This window comes from Bubalus bubalis, chromosome 8 (assembly GCF_019923935.1).
Source record: "Bubalus bubalis isolate 160015118507 breed Murrah chromosome 8, NDDB_SH_1, whole genome shotgun sequence".
NCBI lineage: Eukaryota > Metazoa > Chordata > Mammalia > Artiodactyla > Bovidae > Bubalus > Bubalus bubalis.
This window is the reverse complement of record NC_059164.1, coordinates 86,376,376-86,398,416: the sequence shown is the minus strand read 5'-3', so window position 1 is coordinate 86,398,416 and position 22,041 is coordinate 86,376,376. Positions and strand designations below refer to the sequence as shown.

Genomic DNA, 22,041 nt, shown 5'->3' with positions numbered 1-22,041 from the left:
AAAGGGCACATTTATCCTTTAAGTATCTAGACACTGTCCTGATGATGAAGGTGCTTAAGGAAATAACCATAGGCCTGACCTTGTGGCTCAGTAATAAAGAATCCATCTGCCAGTGCAGGAGACGTGGATTCAACCCCTGGTCTGGGAAGATCCCACATGCCTTGGAGCAACTAAGCGCAGGTGCCTCAGATGTTGAGTCTGTGCTGTAGAGCCAGGGAGCTGCAGCTATTGAGGCCACATGCCATAACTACTGAAGCCCATGTGCCTTAGGGCCCTTACTTTGCAACAAGAAGAGCCCCTGCAATGAGAAGCCTGAGCACCACAACTAGAGAGCCGCCCCCGCTCATTGCAACTAGAGAAAGCCCGAGTGCAGCAACAAAGAGCCAGCACAGCCAAAAATAAAGTTTTAAAAAGTTATAAAAAGAAAGAAAATAATCATAGAAATGTTATGGTTTTCACTAATAGCACAAATGCTCCTCATCCCCAAATGGTGTTTTTTAAGTGGTAATTGTGGGAAGATCCCATGATTGAGTAATTCCGGATGCACCATTACAGCAAATTAAACCGATTCCTTTACTGTCAACCTTCTCAGACCTCAAGGTTGCCCTCGGAACCTCCAACAAGTTCTCATGATTTGTGGTATTCAAAAATAAAATACATGGGCTGTTTCACCCTTTTTGTTGGGGTTTGTCACAGAACTGTTGCTCCTTAAAATACGGTGGTAGCTGGTAAATCATCGTTACTCAAATTTGTGCAGATAAAATGGATATTAAAATGCCAGAATTTGTATTGGTCTTACAGGCCTCTGAAATGTTGTATGATACTGAGAAAAGGGCTACAGAACACATAAACTGTTTGCTGTCCTGTCAAGGGAAGGGAAGCTACCAGATTAGTCCATGTCTGAACATTTAGTCAGGTCCCCTCTGTGATAGGACTTCCCTGGTGGCTCAGACTGTAAAGTGTCTGTCTACAATGCGGGAGACCCGGGTTCGATCCCTGGGTCGGGACGATTCACTGGAGATGGAAATGGCAATCCACTCCAGTACTATTGCCTGGAAAGTCCCATGGACAGAGGAGCTTGGTAGGCTGCAGTCCAAGGGGTCGCAGAGAGTCAGACATGACTGAGCAACTTCACTTACTTACCTCTGTGATATTTTCTCTTCTGCTCAAATATCCAACTCTGCAACCCAGTTCTGTCCTCTTTTCCTCTCAGATCTTTCTTGAAACACAGTGGAATCATCCTTTCCCTTCATGGAAACTAATTTATTACCTGAACTACCCCAAAGGCCATCAGAGATTATAGAAAACGGATGAGTAATACTGTACATCACTCTTGTTCTGCAGTTGTCTTTTCAGAGCATCTGCCTCACTTTAGACCTTGGCTCAGTCAGTTAAGAATCGGCCTGCGATTCAGGAGACTGCAGTAATTCAGGAGACCTGGATTGGGAAGATCCCCTGGTGAACAAAATGGCAATTCACTCCAATATTCTTGCCTGGGAAATCCCATGGACAGAGGAGCCTGGCGGGCTATAGTCCATGGGGTCGCAAGAGTCAAATAGGACTTAGTGACTAAACCACCACCTCACTTAGAGTTTATGTTGCACTCATTATGGAAGGAATTGGTAATCACGACAAGATGTCACATATACAGAAAGGGTTCTGTTTGCTTTAAAGTGCTTAATGTGCCAGATTGATGGATAGTACAAATATAAAATCCCTTAGTTCATGAAGGAATTGAGTGAAATTAATTTTACAGGCCTTAATATGTGTATAGGATCTATTTTTTTGGATGAATCTGCCCTTCAAAAAAGGTGTTCTGTGTGTGTGTGTACACACAGGCATGCATATGTGCACATGTATTGGCTTCTGTGAAAACAGAATATGACCCATGGACAGATGTAAGATCAGTCTACTAAGCATGAATGAATGGCAGAAAGTTCTAAGATTGTTTTTTAAGAATCTTTCAGGTAATAATTAACATAGACGCAACTGCTTGTGGCATTCCGTCGCTTTTTATGTAATACCAGAAGGAAGTTCTACGTCATAATTCACTTGGCAGTATCTTTTATTTTAAAAAGTATGTCTACTATTGAACTATGCTTTATAATTTATTCATATCTTAAACTTATTTCTCCTAACACTCTATTTTTATTAAAATCATGTAACTTCAATAACTACAGACCTCAGAAAAAAAATGAAAATATATATTAACTCTTGGTACATGAGCATACCCTTCCTTCTCATTGGAACCACTTTAATACATGAAACAGAGAGTTAAACCCCAGTTAACATTCGAATTAGAAAACTGGTCTTCTTTGTTAGAATTTTAAATAACCACATTTTAACATCATTATTGTCAGTGTCAAAGAGGCAATGTTATTTTTACTTTTATTATCTCAGGAAAAAAAATCTCTTCTTAAGATTTAAAGCACTTCATTTTACTAATAATAGTGTTTAGGTAAACACTAAAAATTTTCTGCTTAGTATAAATGTACATTAAATTTTGTTAGAGATCCTTTTACCCAGAATTCTTGACTATAATTCCTGATAGTTTGCTTTTCAAAATTTTCCTATTTTACCTACTGTTATATAATTAAGACATTCCAAATACTGCATGCCATATTAATACTAATAAGTAATAATAATATATGTGATATTATTAATTCATGAATTCTTATAATCCTATATAGCTGATATTTTCTATTCTTCGTTGCACTCATTCATATTTTTAGCATTTATATATTGAATGTTAACCATATGCCAACTACTGTTCAGGGCATTAGTAGTACAGCACAGAGAAGACAAATGTATAACATGTTAGACGACATCAGTCATCTAATATATAATGGCAAACAACAGAGATGCCTGTGGCAATGGGAGATGACACTCTTACATCGGGTGGTTAGAGATGACCTCGTTAATCCTGAGTCATGTCACTAGAGATGAGAATGAAGGAAGTGAGAAAGCCACGGGTGTGCCTAGGGAAAGGCTCCTGCACGGTGGAAGCTTCACATGAAAGGCCATGGGGCACGGGGCGCTTCCTGTGTTTGACAACTGGGGTAGGGAGGCCAGCATGGCTGCAGTGGAGGGACTAGCCTTGAGCAGGCAGAGAAGAGCAGAGTGGGCTTTTGGCTTTTACGATGAGTGTTACCTCTGCAGGGATATGACTCCTGCTTGAAAATGGCTCACAGGAGTATGCAGCCAATACTCTGATAAAGAAAAGACTGAAAGAGAGAGACCGTGTTTGCTGTAGTCATACTCAGGGGAGAGCCTGTGATGAATGACAGCAACAAGGGGAGCAGCAGAAGTGGTCGGGGTGGTCAGTTCTGAATAGGTTTCGAACATGTAGCTGACAAATTAATTTATAAACTGAGCTTGTAAAACTATTGTATTTTAAATCTCCCCTTACCCTGAATCTACTAGGTAAATGTTCATAAATATGACTGGTTTGAGTCTCTCTCAAGGCTTCTGTGAGTACCTATGTTGTAATGTACGAAAGAGCAAATTTTAGGATTTCCTTTGTTAATGTCTGTTTTAATTGAATTACTGATGTGATAGTAGGTGTTTTAAATTGTAGTGATATTTAAGCTCTCTGCCTTGTACAAGTAACAAAATGTATGATGTAAATAAGGGTGATATCTGATGGATCAATGAAAAAGCAAGAGAGTTCCAGGAAAACATCTCTTTCTGCTTTATTGACTATGCCAACGCCTTTGACTGTGGGGATCACAGTAAACTGGAAAATTCTGAAAGAGATGGGAATACCAGACCACCTGACCTGCATCTTGAGAAACCTATATGCAGGTCAGGAAGCAACAGTTAGAACTGGACATGGAACAACAGACTGGTTCCAAATAGGAAAAAGAGTACGTCAAGGCTGTATATTGTCACCCTGCTTATTTAACCTGTATGCAGAGTACATCATGAGAAACTCTGGGCTGGAGGAAGAACAGGCTGGAATCAAGATTGCCGGGAGAAATATCAATAAACTCAGATATGCAGATGACACCACCCTTATGGCAGAAAGTGAAGAACTAAAGAACCTCTTGATGAAGATTGTAGGAGGAGAGTGAAAAAGTTGGCTTAAAGCTCAACATTCAGAAAACTAAGCTCATGGCATACAGGCCATCAATTCATGGCAAATAGATGGGAAAGCAGTGGAAACAGTGGCTGATTTTATTTTTCTGGGCTCTAAAATCACTGCAGATGGTGATTGCAGCCATGAAATTAAAAGACGCTCACTCCTTGGAAGGAAATTTATGACCAACCTAGACAGCATATTAAAAAGCAGAGACATTACTTTCTCAACAAAGGTCTGTCTAGGCAAGGCTATGGTTTTTCCAGTAGTCATGTATGAATGTGAGAGTTGGACTATAAAGAAAGCGGAACGCCAAAGAATTGATGCTTTTGAACTGTGGTGATGGAGAAGACTCTTGAGAGTCCCTTGGATTGCAAGAAGAGCCAACGAGTCCATCCTAAAGGAGATCAGTCCTGAATATTCATTGGAAGGACTGATGCTGAGACTGAAACTCCAATACTTTGGCCACCTGATGCAAAGAGCTGACTCATTGGAAAAGACCCTGATGCTGGGAAAGATTGAGGGCAGGAGGAGAAGGGGACGACAGAGGATGAGATGGTTGGATGGCATCACTGACTCAATGGACATGGGTTTGGGTAAATTCCGGGAGTTGGTAATGGACAGGGAGGCCTGGCATGCTGTGGTTCATGGGGTCGCAAAGAGTCAGACACGACTGAGCGACTGAACTAAAACTGAAACTGAAAAGAAGTTCTACCGTTGTTGCTTCTCAAATATAGTTTCCATTTTTTATTAGGGGTTTCTTTTATTGCTCTGTATTTTCTTTTAAACATAGAGGAAGGACTGCCCTGGAAGTCCAGTGGTTAAGGATCCATGCTTCCACTGCGGGAGGCACAAGTTCGATCCCTGGGTGGGGAACTAAGATCCCACATGCCTCATGATGCAGCAAAAAAAAAAAAAAAAAAGAGGAAAGACAATAATGCATGGGCACTAAAAGCCCTAGATTTGGTGCCGGGGTCCAGCCCCAGCTGATCCAGGGTATTCGAAGGAGAGACGGCTAGGCGAGGGTCGGGGAACAACTGCTTAATTAAACATTAATTAAGGAATAGAATAAGGATAGCTCAGTAGGAAAATTCAGTGGAGAAAAGAGGCTGAGTAGCTTGGTTTACGCGGGGGACCAATAAAACTTCAAGACAAGAAGCTTGCACCACTTACGTAGGCCGCAGGCGTCCTTCCGTTCTCCCGAAGGAGAGGAGACACTGAGGCCTCCCCGGTTGGATCTTAGAAGCCCAGGCATAATTAGTAAGCATGGTGGGTTCCGCGCTCCAGATGGAGACTCAACCAGAGTGAGAGAGAGAGAGAGACATGGGGAGACCAGTCTTTCGAGGAACTGATCCCAATTCTTTATTTTCCATGGTCTACTTTTATACACTGAGGTGTTATGCAAAAGTCACGTGGGGTCAGCAGTCCTGACTTTTATCAAAGTCAGGTGCTTCATACAAATGTATACAGAGGTCTTAGGGGTGTTACATCATCTTCTGGCCAGGGGGCCTGCTGACAATTTACGACCCTCTCCTTGTGACAGCGGTCAGTCAACCAGGACACTTATTTCTCCAGGGGTGATTATTCTTAAAACAGACGCCACCCAAATAAAGTTACATTCCTATAGGGTGAGGGTGTAGTGGGTTTTAGTTAAGGAAAGAATTTACTTAGCCTAAGGTCTAACGTGATTAATATCAAAGGTTAATACTTATTTCTTCTATATATTCATTAATGTGTATAAGGGCAGGGGATGTGGAGACTTAGCAGTAAACATTGGCTCAACAAATGAAAAACCCTTCACCGATATGATTTCTAATCAGCCCATTATACTTATACTAATAATTTTCTAACTTTTCTAAGGAACCTGTTTTTAGAAGGTTTAAAGCATCTTGTGCCTCTCATGGTTGGGAGGCTGTGAGCAATCACATGTGGCCGGACAAGCCTGTCAGGCAGGCTAGAGAACCTTCAGAGGAGTTTGTAGGTTAAAACACTCTTGTCACGCCCAGGGGTTTTTATCAACTGGAGCTTTAAGTTAACTCCTTCTCCGAAAGAGGTGGTGGGGGACAGCCCCCCGTAAAGTCAGAGGTGTAGGTGAGAGCACAAAGTAGTAAAGTAGGCAGGCTCTGGTTATGGGGGTAGATGCTCGAGGATTTCCAGGGGGACTCCTGAGGCTCGATCCCGCCTTTGCGTATGTCGAGCCTCCTTCCTCATGACCTTTGCCATGGGCGGAGTGCCTCACGCCAGCCCCCAACAATTTGGAATGTAAGAGACCTAGATTCAAGTCCAGGATCCTGTCCTTACAAGCTGTGTGACCTTAAGGAAGTCACCTAACCTCCCTGAGCCTCAATAGCCTCCTCTCTTGGGGACTAGGGAGAAGATTACTGTGTTCAGCCTATGTTACTATACATATAAAACAGCACAGTACCCAGTGCATTGATCATTACTGTGTTTGTTTTAATAACAATCATGACAAGAAGATATTAATGACACAGAGTATTTGCATTTCCTGGGAAGAATAATTTTAGAAGGAGTTGTTACTTTGAGGCTTGACTACAGCAAAGTTGCCATTTAGCCTCAATACTTTAGATATAGAAGGCCACTTCATACACCTGATATTTAGTACATAGTCTGGTATATTGGTGTATACATAGTCTGGTATATTGGGTCTGCACTTGTAGTTTAGATGGTAAAGAATCGGCTTGCAATGCAGGAGACCCCAGTTTGATCCCTGGGTTGGGAAGATCCCCTGGAGAAGGGATAGGTTACCCACTCCAGCATTCTTGGGCTTCCCTGGCAGCTCAGATGGTAAAAAATCCACTTGCAATGTGGGAGACCTGAGTTTGATCCCTGGGTTGGGAAGATTCCCCTGGAGAAGGGAATGGCTACCCACTCCAGTATTCTTGCCTGGAGAATTCCATGGACAGAAGATTCTGGCAGGCTACAATCCATGAGTGACTTTCACTCACTGACATATACACTAAAATAAGGACATGTGAATAAGAGCAGGTCCAAAATATAAAATGTATTTAACCTGTCAGATGTGTACCTAACTTAGTAATAAGCTCAGTAAAATGACAGCCCTTCAGTATGAATAACTGTCTGTATCTCAGAGAAGGTGACACAAGCGACATCCCCCTGACTAACTTTTCTCACTCTTTGCCGACTGAACCCCTGGCTCCATTCAGTCAGTAGGCGATGTCCCCAGTGAAGTTTCATATCACCTGACGACGTATACTATCACTGTGGGTTAGTCTCCTTGGATAGTTGAAACAAACAGTAAAATTCACTCAAATATAATCACGTGGCATCCGTCAGAGAGCCACATCAAGGGCTGTGTCAGTCATCAGAACAAAAAAGATAAGGGCTTTGCTCTTTTTCATCAAGTTTGCATAGGTGTATTTAGTGAAATAATCACCTACAAGTTGGTGGTAAGAGTTTTTATGCTATGTATTAATAATAACAATGTAGTTAATAGTTTTTGTCTACCCACATTCCCAAATTAATGAATTATATAGATAAAACTATCCAATTCAACTTCTGTGATCATTGGTAATAGTCATTCTTGGGTTATAGTCTGGGTTTTGTGCTGTAATTTGCTCGATAAGTAATAACTCCAAAGTAAACATGTGAAAAAATCCAGTGTTAAATTATTATAAACCATTGAGGCTAGCTCATAGTTCATTGCTCCAGAATTTAAAATCAGATTTTCTTTTTTCTTTCTTAAAAATTTTGAAAGACCAATATTTTGCCATTAGTGTTTTTTTTTTTTTTTTTTTGGTTAACTTTCAAACTGCATTTCAATGGATCAGAATGAAATATAATTGTAGGTAATATTTTCAACACATAAATTCAAGCAGGATAAAACTTTCTCAAATAATAAATTATTTACTCTGTTTTAGAAAAAAATTCTCAGACTTTACTGATAGCTGTTTTTTCTGATACGAATAGAAGGTCTTTAAGCCAGTCTGATTCAGATATAATCTTTGAATTAATTGCTTTTATCCTACTTGACTAGTTTATAAGTATCAAAAATATACACACACACACATATGCATAGATCCTTTTGTAGAAAACAATTGGAACAACAAATACAAATCTTGTTGGGAAAGTTATTTTTAATATCCATTTTTTTCATAATTCTCACTTCTACCTATTTTATACATAAACATGAAAAATTAGTAAGTTCAAATGATAAGTCTTTGGGAATTAAAATATAATCTTAAAAAAAATAAGTTAATTGGACAAAGAATGATTGGTGCTAAGAAATGCGAAAGATTCATTTTGTTGAATTGTATAAATATGTAAAGTTAATGCAAAAGTCCTGTATCTTTTTCTGTGTTTTTAACAAAGACAGTTAAATTCACATATTGAAAATTTTAGATGAGTGCTATACTACCAGATACTTAAATTGATACAGAATAAATTCTGAATCCATGCTATTAGGTATATTTTATATTTTCAATTCTAATCTCTTAGTAAAAGAATACTTCTGTTCGGTCATCACCTTATTTCATAAGCTTATTTGGTTAAGCACAAAAATCTTGAAACATAGGTAGACTTTCTTCTCTGTGTGTTTTCATTCAAATGTTTATATTTAATTTATATTTAAACAAAAAGAGCAATAAATCACTACACGCATCCAAAATGTCTTTTCTGTATAGCAATTAAAATTAAATCTCTAATTTCACATTAGCTCAAATTTTATTTGGAAGAGAAGCAGTTAAGACATTTTAGCTGACACTCAGTATATTCTTTATAATAATTCCATTCAGGATATTTAATTGGTCAACTGTTTGGTATCACTATAAAACACTTTTCATTGCCATTCTCAAGGACTAGTTATTGTTTTCTGGATCTGCAAACTATTTATTGTTATCCTTTGCCTTGAAGGCTCTCTAAAAGAGAATAAATGCCTTCCATTCATTCCAGGTCAAAATATGGAGCAAACAACTGCAAACACCTCCAATAAAATTTCACTGTAGACATAATAAGCTTTATGTATACTGTGAGCCAATGTGCATTTTCCTTTATTATTTTGATTTTTCAGGGAAATAGAAAAATATAAAATATATTCATTTTCTATCACTAAAATTACTGATTCTACTTTTTCTTTCAGGCCTGATGGAATTGGAACTGTTTCCGTGGAAGAAAAAGAGAGATTTGAGGAGATAAAAGAAAGACTCTCTTCCCTTTTAGAGAATCAGATAAGCCATTTCAGGTATGTACTCCATTAGTACAAGTGTTTGCTTGCTTAATTCACTCAATCTTCTAATCTCCTACAAATGTGGATTATGTTGTTCTACTACCGCTCAAGTACTATCAGTTAGCTTCTCCTCCATTGCTTGCAAGGTATGATCTACACATTCCTCCATCTGTGGTCTCCTTCTCAGCCTGCCTTTTCAATTTCCGCAACTCATTAGGTAGCCCCCACTCCCTGCAATATCCATTCCGCTCACACTGTCTTCTCAGCTTTGCATAAGCTGTTCCGTCAGCTCTGGGCACGTTTACCCCCTCCTCCTGCATCACCAGGCAAGGAGACTTTCTCATTTATTCCAGCAGAGAGTGGAAAACCTGAAGTCTTTTATTGTTCATCATCTGTACTATGCCCTAGTCACCCATCACCTAGTAAGGACATATATTTCTTAAGTCCTTAGTTATCCTTTTATTTACATTCTGTGAGAATAAGGACCACAGTGCACCTGGCACAGTTTCTCAGTCAAAAAACTGAAGTACTGACACTAAGAAACGTGCAGGATGAAAGATAAATATCTTGATAATATTCCTTTTTTTCCCTGATTATAGAGGGCTTAATAGAACTTAACAGCCAAAAACAGAATTATGCCTTTTTTCTATTACTCTCATCATCAGATCCTGTAAAATGCTGCCATGCCAATGTATTGTATCTTATAGCACATCTGTTATGTTGTGGATATGTAATTTGGAATCATTTCGTATGAACTTATTGAAAAATAAATTTAGTTAATATTGCCCTCAACAGTTTGAAAACACTGTATTAACCATGTGAACAGTGTATGGCTGCTCTGAGTCTCAGTTTCCTTATTTGTAATATGAAAACCTTAGACTCTGTGATTTTTTAAAATGATCCTGAAGGAAAAAATTATCATAGGATATACTATTCATCTGTTTCCCTGCATTAGTGATTTCAGCTGGAGCTGGTACCACCAACTTAAGGTAAGTGAATAAGGGAGGATTTACTTTCTCATATAATTGGGCCTGGGTCAGACATTCAGTGCTGTATTTAGAAATGCTATGCATGAGACAGAATTTTTGGAGAATTATGAGAATTATTCTGTCCAAAAGGCCAATAAATTCACATTAGAAAACACATTTGCAGAGGATATTTATGCATTTGCTGCCAAAATTAGTATCTTTCAGGTTGTATAGACACCATTATATTCATTGTGTATGCCATTTAATGAAAGTATGTAGTTGTTCTGTTGTTGGCATTATTGAGACACAGCTCACCATTCAGTTGAATATCTGTATCAGGAGCTGTATAAGTCTCCATGGTTACTTGTAGTGCTTTCATGTGCAAGTAACAGATCCCACCTCATATTGGTTTAAACAAATAGATGCATATGTTCACTTACACACAGCTCTCAGATAAGGTGAACTTCAGTACAGGCTGAAGTTAGTAGCCAGAGCTCCATTTCTTTGTGTTTCTCACATGGCTGTCTTTTTTCATGGGGTAGCTTTAGCCCTAGATGGGTAGCAAGACCAGGAATTCCTGACCTCACATTTATACATGGAGGTTTAAAAGGAAGCTAGTAGAGGCTCTCTCTTTCTGTGATTCTCTCTTAAGATGGAAAGTTGCCTTAGAAGATCCTGGCAAACCACCTCTCATATCTCATTTGCCCCAGATAGGTCATAGGCCTGGTCCTTAACCCAGCCCAGGGGCCAGAGGAAGCCCATGCACTAGGTGCTTACTCACTGACAAGCGATGGGACCACCATGATTGAGTCAGCCTGGTCAGAACCAGCCCCCCAAGGAGCCTACCACCACAAAAGGAGTTGTGAAGTGTGAAAGTGTCAGTTGCTCAGTTGTGTCCGACTCTTTGTGACCCCATGGACTATAGCCTGCCAGGCTCCTCTGTCCATGGGACTTTTTCAAGACAAAAATACTGGAGTGGCTTGCCATTTCCTTCTCCAGGGGATCTTTCCAACCCAGGGATCAAACCCAAGTCTCCTGCATTGCAGGCAGATTCTTTACCATCTGAGCCCGCAGAATGACTACTGTCCACATCATTTATTGTATTCATTTCCTCTCTCTCTCAGTTTTATTTCTCTACTTTTCTGTGTAAAGTCTGTAAAGATGTACTCGAATTCTTTTTCATTTTTATTTCTTTGATATACTAAAGATAAGAGCTAAACCAAACTGCTCTAGATATTTTGGGCTGAAAATATTCCCTTTTGATATATCTAGAGTTGGTATAAATTTTATGTTTTGTCTTTCCTGAGTCCATAGAAAACTGGATGAGAGGAAATGAGGTTAAAATAAAACAGAGGAAATTTTAGGTTTCCATATAGACAAATTTGGAAGCATACTTAAATTATCCATGAAGATTTTCCTAAGGATTCTATCAAATGATCTTCCTTAGCCATTTATCAATACATTAAAATTTAGAGAGAACATAAATTACTTATCAGCTCACACTAAAGAAGTAACCAGAGTACTATTAATAACTCTTGCATAAAAAATTTATTCAGGCCCAACTGTGTTTCAGAAATGAATTTCAAAGACACAGATAAAGTAAGGCAAATTAAATTAAACATAAATGCAGGACTTCTGGTTAAAGACAGCAGGTTAAATGCATGTCTGGCTCAGCTTTCTAACAGAACCTAACCAAAACAACAGAACAGTATTTTTCAGAAGATAGAAACCTACAAAGACAAGAGTAAACGAGGAAAAAATGGAAAAAAGTTTAAAATGTGGAAGTCAGATGAATGGGTGGTATCTAATTTAGCCACCCAGGAAAAACTGGATCATAAACTGGAAGTAGGGAAAAAGAAAGAAGCAATCTGATTTATGTCATATAATCGCCAAAACATTTGGAACTGCCCGCTGTAAACCCTCCTGAAAATTAAGAGTAGGACGATTTGCTGTAAATCTGCTTAAGACACTTAGATCCCCAGATCTCTTTTCTAACTCATCAGCTAGGCTGCTGCCCCTCCCCTTCCCTAGCAGAGCACTGCAGGTTTTTTCCCTAGAGAGGGTAAAATTAGAGGGTACCTGGGGTGAGGTGGAGGAGGGGAGGAAACAGGCGCAGTTGGAATTCGGGATTATATAGAAACGTGGGGATTAAATAAATGTTTATTCTGAAATTTGAGAATCACAGCCTTCTCCTTCAACCTCACGCACTTGGCACCCAAAATGCTGGCAGGCAGGCAAACAGGCTTACATCTTCCATACATATTATAAGTGTCTTCCCCTGGGACTCTGACTAGCCCAAGAGAAAAGACCTAAAGCTGTGAAAAATAAAGACTCCCACAAAACAGCTCAGCTCTAGTCCCTGTCAGCAAAGACCATAGTCTACACATATCCACCTAGGTGTGTATAGCTTCTGTTCAGTTATTTAATAATGCAGTTTTGAAAATGATCAGACAGCCAAGGTAAGGCTTCAGATATTTGAGGAAAGCATTTACTGTAGGACTCAAAGCCCAAACAAGTAATACAAAACAGCAACTTGGGGAAAAAACAGACTATATGGGGGAAAAAAATGGTGGAGGAGGTGGTGGGGATCTATTATTAATATATTTGGAGAGATTTGAGAATATAGAGTGTTTATGAAACAAAAACAAGATTTAAAAAAAAATCTTAGGGAAAAATAAGAGCTCTTAGAAATTGATGCAGATGACACAAACGATACGTACACACTATTGAGAAATTAAGGGAATGAAACCTTCCAAAAAGTAGGAGAGTGAGAAGGATAGGAAAATAGGAAAAGAGTTGGCCCTTCCTGTCCTCAGGTTTCACATCCCTGGCTGGATCGATTTGGATTAGCTGAATCTGCACGTATACAGGGCTGATTGTACTGCACCATTTTATATAAAGGAAATGAGTATCTGTGGATTTTAACATCCATTGGGGTCCTGGAATCAATCCCCCACAGATACTGAGGGATAGCTCTACAAAGACAGGAAAAATGAAGCATCTGCTTAGGCATTTCATTATCATTCAGTTCAGTTCAGTCACTCAGTGGTGTCGATTCTTTGCAACCCCATGAACCACAGCACGCCAGGCCTCCCTGTCCATCACCAACTCCTGGAGTCCACTCAAACCCATGTCCATTGAGTCAGTGATGCCATCCAACCATCTCATCCTCTGTCGTCCCCTTCTCCTCCTGCCTTCAATCTTTCCCAGCATCAGGGTCTTTTCCAGTGAGTCAGTTCTTCACATCAGATGGCCAAAGGATTGGAGTTTCAGCTTCAACATCAGTCCTTCCAATGAACACCCAGGACTGATCTCCTTTAGGATGGACTGGTTGGATCTCCTTGCAGTCCAAGGGACTCTCAGGAGTCTTCTCCAACACCACACTTCAAAAGCATCAATTCTTCTGCACTCAGCTTTCTTCACAGTCCAACTCTCACATCCATACATGACCACTGGAAAAACCATAGCCTTGACTAGACGGACCTTTGTTGGCAAAGTAATGTCTCTGCTTTTTAATATGCTGTATAGGTTGGTCATAACTTTCCTTCCAAGGAGTAAGCGTCTTTTAATTTCATGGCTGAAGTCACCATCTGCAGTGATTTTGGAACCCAGAAAAATAAAGTCAGCCACTGTTTCCCCATCTATTTGCCATGAAGTGATGGGACCGGATGCCATGATCTTCGTTTTCTGAATGTTGAGGTTTAAGCCAACTTTTTCACTCTCCTCTTTCACTTTCATCGAGAGGCTCTTTAGTTCTTCTTCACTTTCTGCCATAATGGTGGTTTCATCTGCATATCTGAGGTTATTGATATTTCTCCCATGATTTCATCATCATAAATAATAGGAATTCCAGAAATAGTTAAGGCTGAAGGTAGGAAATTATCAATAAAGTTATTCAAAACAATTTTCCAGAATTAAGAGACATAAGTGTTCAGGTTAAAAGAGTTCATTGAGTACCAAGCACAATGAATTAAAATAGACACTCATTAGAGTATGTTCTTATGAATTTTCACAATCTTGGACATAAAAATGGGGATCCCCAAGCACAAAAAAATCAAGAATCAAAATTACTTCTCAACACTGATTTACTCTACAACAGTTTTTTGTTTTGTACATTTATTTCATGTTTTATTTTGAAATTATATTTATAGAAATATTGCAGAGAGAGGACAGAAAGTTCCTGTATATGTATCTCCCAGGTTCATCTAAAATTAACACCTTATGTGATAACTTAAAAAATTACATTGACGCATACAATAACTTATTAAAGCCTACTATGTGCCAGGCAGTGAACAGATTTCTTTAAATGATCCTTTTCTTTAGCTTTCATTTTGATGGGAGGAGCAGTACTGATATTCAGAAAGCAATGCATCAGTGACTTCACAATTTTGAGAACAAAATTATTTCCAGCCTAAAATTCTATACTAGTAAATGTCTCCATTAAGGGTAGAAAGAAAAGAAGAAAGTGAATTTGCTCAGTCATGTTCAACTCTTTGCCACCCCATGGACTGTAGCCTACCAGGCTCCTTTGTCCATGGGATTTTCCAGGCAAGAATATTGGAGTGGGTTGCCATTTCCTTCTCCAGGGGATCTTCCCCACCCAGGGGTCAAACCCAGATCTCCCGCATTGTAGGCAGAAGTTTTACTGTCTTAGCCATGAGGGAAGCCATTAAGGGTAGTGGTAGGATAATGATATTTTCAGGATATCATAAAATAATGATACTTTGAAAACATGTGCTTCCCATATTTCCTTTCTGGAGAATGAAATTTACCAAGACAAAGAGGGAGAATTAAGATGCCTGCAACACGAAATCAATGTGAGAGAGGAAGGAATCTTCATAGTGGTAGCTAGTAGAGACTCCCAAAGTGGAGTTGGGCCTAGAAAGGAAATAGTTCTGACCAAAGCAGGTCAGAAAATTCTTCAAGTAGGTCAAAGTGACAGACCACGGAGATATTTTAACATGACGAGAGAAGTTGTATTAGACTAAGTATATAAAAACAAAATTAAAAGAGACAAATTTAGCAAAGTATTAATTATAAACAAAATAGTGGCACATGGAAAGTAATCATATTAAATACATCTCAGTTATCCAGGACATTTATATAATTAACATAGATGGTGAATTTAGATCTAACCCACAGAAATGATGTAACTGCATCAGAAGGGTAGGAGGAACTGAAATTATGTTTAGGGTGGTACAAAGTGGGCTTTAAAAAAAGCAACTTTACATCCAAGATGGAATAATGGGATGATATTTACCTTCCACCTGAAACTATTTTTTAAAGATCAAATATGTGGGGGAAAAAATGCTTTTCAAGCTAGTAAATGTAAGACAATGAATAACAATGATTCCTAAGAGATGGGAGACAATGAAGAGGCCCTTTAATTGCCCTAGCTAGACGGACTTCCCTTGTGACTCAGCTGGTGAAGAATCCACCTGCAATGCGGGAGACCTGGGTTCAATCCCTGCGTTGGGAAGATCCCCTGGAGAAGGGGAAGGCTACCCACTCCAGTATTCTGGCCTGGGTCGAAAAGAGTCAGACATGACTGAGTGACTTTCACTTTCACCTGGGCATCCCTTGTGGCTCAGCTGGTAAAGAATCCACCTGCAATGTGGGAGACCTGGGTTTGATCCCTGGGTTGAAAAGATCCCCTGGAAAAGGGAGAGGCTACCTACCTTAGTGGTCATGTATGGATGTGAGAGTTGTACTATAAAGAAAGCTGAGTGCAGAAGAATTGATGCTTTTGAACTGTGGTGTTGAAGAAGACTCTTGAGAGTCCCTTGGACTACAAGGAGATCCAACCAGTCCATCCTAAAGGAGATCAGTCCTGGGTGTTCATTGGAAGGACTGATGTTGAAGCTGAAACTCCAGAAGTTTGGCCACCTGATAAGTAGAGCTGACTCATTGGAAAAGACCCTGACACTGGGAAAGATTGAAGGCAGGAGGAGAAGGGGACAACAGAGGATGAGATGGTTGGATGGCATCACTGACTCAATGGACATGGGTTTGGGTGGACTCCAGGAGTTGGTGATGGACAGGGAGGCCTGGCGTGCTGCGGTTCATGGGGTTGCAAAGAGTGGGACACCACTGAGCAACTGAACTGAACTGAACCCACTCTAGTATTCTGGCCTGGAGAATTCCATGGACTGTATAGTCCATGGGGTCACAAAGAGTAGAACACGACCGAGAGACTTTCACTACCAAGTCAGTGTTTCTAGATTATGATCCAGGAAGGAGGAATCTGGGCAGATCCCAGTGACACCCTGACTTGAGAAGACAGAGCTGAGAGTCCAGGAAGTGTAAGGCAGCCAGAGTTTTCAACTCAAAGTTCTAAAGGAGAGAGTAGACAGACCTGCAGCTATTTGCTGAGGGTCCCCCTGGAGTCTTCAGCTAAGTAGTGATCTGTGCATCACTGTGAAGAAACTGTTCAAAGTTGGACAAAGAATTATGGAAAGGATTATAAGGGATTTCTTTACACAGAGCTAGGGCTAGTTTCAGTTTTTAGTATCTAAAATAGAAGCCTAAATCATGAGCATCAGGTAGAATACAGACGATTTTGCCTCAGTAGTGGAAAAAAAATTAGCCCTGGAATAAACACTGTCATGGTCTTTGCTAAGGAGGTTTAAAACCAAGATTCATATAATAAAACTATTTTCAAGTAATTTAACTGCCTTCCAGAACAAAATTCAAGAATATTTAAAGGAATACAAAAGTTTTCAGCCACCAATATGGTAAAGCAACAGTGTCTAACATCCAGTCTAACATTCTCAGCATACAAAGAAATAGTAAACTACAACCAATTAAGAGAATAAATACAAGCAAAAGTGAAAATGACACTGAAGATAGAATTAGTGAACAACAGTATTAAAATAATTAGTGTTACCGCATGCCATATGTTTAAGCTGTTAAAGGCATCATGGGAAACCTACAACTAACATCATACTTAATGGTAGAAAAGGAGAATGTTTTCCACCTTTGTTCAAAAGCAAGGCAAGACTATGTACTCAAAAATCAATAATTAATGTGGTGTAGAGTCCAGTAATAGACTCACATACATATGGTCAGTTGATTTTCAACAAATGTATAAATAATTTGCAAAGTATACTTTATTCAACACATGAAACTGACTATTGGATATCCCAATGTAAAATAATAACCTGGATCTATACCTCACACTTGGTCCAAAATTTAATTCAAGATGGATAGACATAGAAAACAAAATCTGTGTCACTGGACCAAGCACAGATGCTTAAATGAAACACCGAAATAATGATTCATAAATGGAAAGATGTTACCTTGAATTTTATCAACATTAAGAACTTTTGATCTTCCAAAGACACTGTAAGGGAATCTCAGAATGGGAGAAAATATTTATACAATACATATTCCTCAAAAGACTTCTATCAATAATATATAGCACTTTTTTTTTTAAGCTACACCACATGACTTGCAGAATTTCAGTTCTCTGACCAGGGATCGAACCTAGGCCACAGCAGTAAAGGCCTAGACTCCTCAGTCACCAGGGAACTCCCCATAAATAACTCTTAAAACAATAAGAAATAAAACAACCCAATAGAAAGTTGTTTTGACAGATACTTCATTGAAGATGTATGATGGTGAAAAGGCACATAAAAATATGCTCAACATCATTACTCTTTAGGGAACTATAACCTAAAGCCACACTGATTGACAGAACTATAAAATGATACAACTCACTTTGTAAGATAGTTTGTGATTTTTAAAAAATGAAACACCTAAGGTATGACCCAGCTATTCCACTTTTAGGTACTTCCGCAAGAGAAGTGATGGCATATACCCACAGAAAGACTTTGATATGAATATTTATACCAGCATTTTCATAATAGCCAAATATGGAAACAAGTCAGGTGACCATCAACAAAGAATGGATAAAAAAAAGTATTAGATTACTTCTGAGAAATGAAAAGGAATGAAATGTTGATGCATTGCAATAGCATGAAAGGATATCAAAACAGCTGAGAGAAATCAGACCTCAAAAGTTCATACTGTATGATTTCTCTTAACGTGGAATGACAGAAAATATAAACTAAATGACAGTAAATGAGCAGTTGCCTGGGCCCCAGGTGTTGGAAGGAAACGTTGGGGGTCATGAATATGAATATTGCATTTGTTGTCGTGATGGGTTCACACATGTATGCCAGGCATACATATTGTCAAAATTTATCAAATTGAATACTTTATAAATATGTGTAGTTCATTCTATATCACTTATACCTCTTAATCTATTTTTTTAAGTTAAGTACTTCTCTCTCATTGTGGGAAGTTAGTAGGATAATATCTAAAACTGGAAAATTAAAAATTCGAAATGTTTTCATGTAGGTCAGGGATATGACATTTAAATACCAAAAGAATCAGCTAAAAGTTTAGAACATGTTTTCCTAGAGAAATTACTTGAAAAGTGGGATGGAACTGACAAAAACAGACAGGTTTTTCATAAAAATCCCCTTAGAAGAAGTTTCCTTTTAGGCTATGTGCATATGTAACTTTGATAAAAATAGATACTGTATTTAAATTTTTAATTTAAAATTCAAAGAAAAGAAATAGTTTAATCATTGGGCAGATCTATGCAGGCTCATTTATCTGTGTAATTAATTGACTAAAGTGAAAATCAGGGTGACTTTAATTTATTCAGATTAAGTATTAAACTTGGTTGAATTTTATTTGATAATTGAGTGTTTTTCACTTTGCTTAGCTATTAGAGAGTTATCAAAGTGGTAAAAACCCAAAATATTTATCCTGAAAAGCAGAACAAAATGATTCCCTTCTTTTCAAACTTGTTTTGTGAGGATTAATTAAGCTTCTGTATAGTTATTTTCTGTATTTTATTGATTCAGGATTACTTGTACTCTGTAAATGTGTTAAATTATTTACACATCCTGGGCAGCTAATGCTAATTCAGAACATACCCAGTGGGACCTCAGAGCCCTGAAATGCTAAATGTAATCTTCGGATCAGTAACATTCCATTCATAAAATGTGTCACCCACAGGTTAATGGAAATAAACAATAGGAAAGACAATGGGTGGATTATGCAAATATGCTGAAAAGATTTTAAGCAGGAGGAGGGGACTACAAGAACCCAATTTGTGTTTTATTTAAACATGGATTAAGGTTTATGGTATACAAAATGACTAAAGCTACTTTCCTAATTTGCTAATGCTCAAAAGAAAAGCACCAGTGGGGTGGGAGTGGGGGGCAGGGAACTCTGTCAAAATAAATTGGTGATATTTTTTATGTATGGGTGGGGCAAAGGGTTAAGAGGGTGCAGAGAGGCAAGATTAAATGAAGGAAAATTTTAACAGTAAACAAAATAATGCACAGTATTCTAAGGAGAAATGTGAGTGGCTAGATTTATATGACACTTATTTGCACTTATCTGACACCAATGAAAGTTTCGCAAAACTAAAACCTAATCTGAATATAAATTCAACTACTTCTTTGTGAGGAATCAGTCTTTCCGTGTAAAATTTGGGTCCAATAAAAGAACTTGAGTTTAAACTCTGTGTGCTTTGGAGGGAAACCTCTTCAAATTACAGTGTGAAAAATAATCATTCCCATGATAATTATGCCTTAGAAAATATGTCTACTGAGCCCTTGGGTAATGAATGGCAAAAGACATGGAAATGGGTAAACTTTCCAAGTTATTAGTTTGAAGGTGTCTAAGTCAGAGCAAAATGGCGCCACGATAGCCCAGCTGCCTCAAGCACTTGATCTGGGGGAGGGGCGCGGGGGTGGGTGGAAAGTGGAAGAGATCAAGGAAGGAGGCTTTGCTGAACCTAAGTGACCAAGGGAGGCGCTCCTGCAGGATGAAATGGCTGACATTCTGTGCTCTCTAAGTGGAAAGTGACCCTAAGAGGGACCCCTTGTAAAAAGCAGGAAACCTGCCCTTACCATGTGGCAGCTGACTTATGAGGAGCCCACGCACCCTCCCAGCTCCGACCCTCATTTCAGAATATCCACATGGCCTGCCCTCCAGTTATCCATGTGTATGAGGATTACATGGGACTAGAAATACTTTGGATAAATGACTTCTGGCAAAAGAGCTGCAGAAGGCAGGAGGGGTGGGCTGGGGGGACGATGCAATGAACCAGCGGAGACTGGTAAATACGAGGAAAGGTGGGGAGCTGGGACCTTGCTTCCCACAGAAGTTAGATATGTGGTGTGGGTTTCCATCTTAAAATCACACATAAATACACGAAGAAGTGGGGGAAATCATTTTATTTTATCACAGAGTTTGAATAACAAAACTTAAACAAGAAATGAGAAGGAAATGCATTTTAAGTTTCCTTTATAGGACCTTAGGGAATCCGCTTTGATTACCGTATTTTTCAATGTACCTGTATCACCGAAACTTGAGAATCTTTTTCATCACAGTTTATACCTTTACCGTTTTAAGACATTTAAATCATGGGACTATATAAATTTCAGCAGTTAAAAATTTCCTGCATGGGTCAGTGCCCTTTTAACCATGTTTTACTGTTGTCCAATTAATGCCAAGTAATCGAAAAGGGAATTATTTAGCATTTTTGGATATTACATGTTTGACTCTTTTGTTCCTTTTTTAAAAGATACTGTTTTCCCTTTGGACGACCTGAGGGTGCGCTGAAAGCAACGCTTTCATTACTTGAAAGGGTATGTTTGAACATGACTCTGTAAGTACTATTTGCCTTCTCAATGGCTGTATAGTTACTGAACTAGGCCGCCGGCCCCATTGCTTAGGAGTGTGATATCTTCTAGGTTTATTGCATTTCATCAGTTTATCACTTTTTCTTACTACATTCAAATTCTTCTATATCCTCCTTTTCTTCTCCAAAACCTTTCTGAAGCCTACACCACTGCCATCCTGAGTTTATAGCATCCTTTTGGTAATATCCATTTTTCCTACCTCTTCCCCACCCCCTCAGGAAATATAGTCATTTTTTATTTCAGCTTAATATAATCATCTGTTTCTCAGACTTTACAGTTGTCTTATATTATCCCCCCTTATTTGTACTCCTACCTGTCATATTCCTCATATCTGTAAGAGTTCTCAGCATTTAATATTCACACACATATCATTTCTTTCATTCTCAATTTGTCTCAAAATTTATTTCAATTCAATATATGTGTTACTTTGAGTGAATTCACAAATGACAGAAATTGATGATCATAGAAGTCATGAAATTATATAAGTATATGAAAAGTAAACAGCAAATAAGGCTTTATATCCATGTTAAAAATCATTTATTAATGAAAGTATATTCTCCACTGCTTTTTTTTGTGGTAGATTAGGTGAGAAAGGGAAATATCATTTCATTTATCTATTAAACTATTCACATGCTAGTTGGAAACTAGCAGTTGAGTAATGTGGACAAGTTTTATTCCTTATCCATATTAAAAAGTATATCTAGCGATCATCTCTGTCTCATGATTTGATTATTCTAGTCTTGATTTGTTGACTTCAGAGCACTTGTTCTTACTGATTTTTCTGCTCAAGGAATTCCAGGTAATGCATTATTTATTCGCACCTCTCTGAAAAAGCAAAAAGGGGAGACAGTGTTCAGTGATTTAAGGGTTTAGGAGAGGAGAGCTAGAACTGATGACTGAAGTGAGATCTTTGGAATACAGATTAGTGTTGATGTCTATCTCTGTCTTATCCTTGATCACTGTGAATATTATTGTCATAATTATTTTACTAGAATGTTTATAATATTAAAAGCTTCATATAACTCAGACTTTTCATAGTTTTCATTTCATCCTATGCATTAAGGT

General features: G+C 38.6%; 1 protein-coding gene across 19 annotated transcripts in view; it reads left to right on the top strand.

Annotated features, from left to right (window-relative positions):
- CADPS2 (calcium dependent secretion activator 2) overlaps nucleotides 1–22,041 on the top strand; it is a 591,939-nt gene that overhangs the window by 433,721 nt on the left and 136,177 nt on the right. For all 19 annotated transcript variants that reach the window (XM_045166445.1, XM_045166444.1, XM_045166437.1 and 16 more), the window contains exons 14-15: nucleotides 9,195–9,296; nucleotides 20,859–20,922. In XM_045166445.1, the coding sequence (XP_045022380.1) occupies nucleotides 9,195–9,296; nucleotides 20,859–20,922 (166 nt within the window). The remainder of the gene's footprint in view (nucleotides 1–9,194; nucleotides 9,297–20,858; nucleotides 20,923–22,041) is intronic.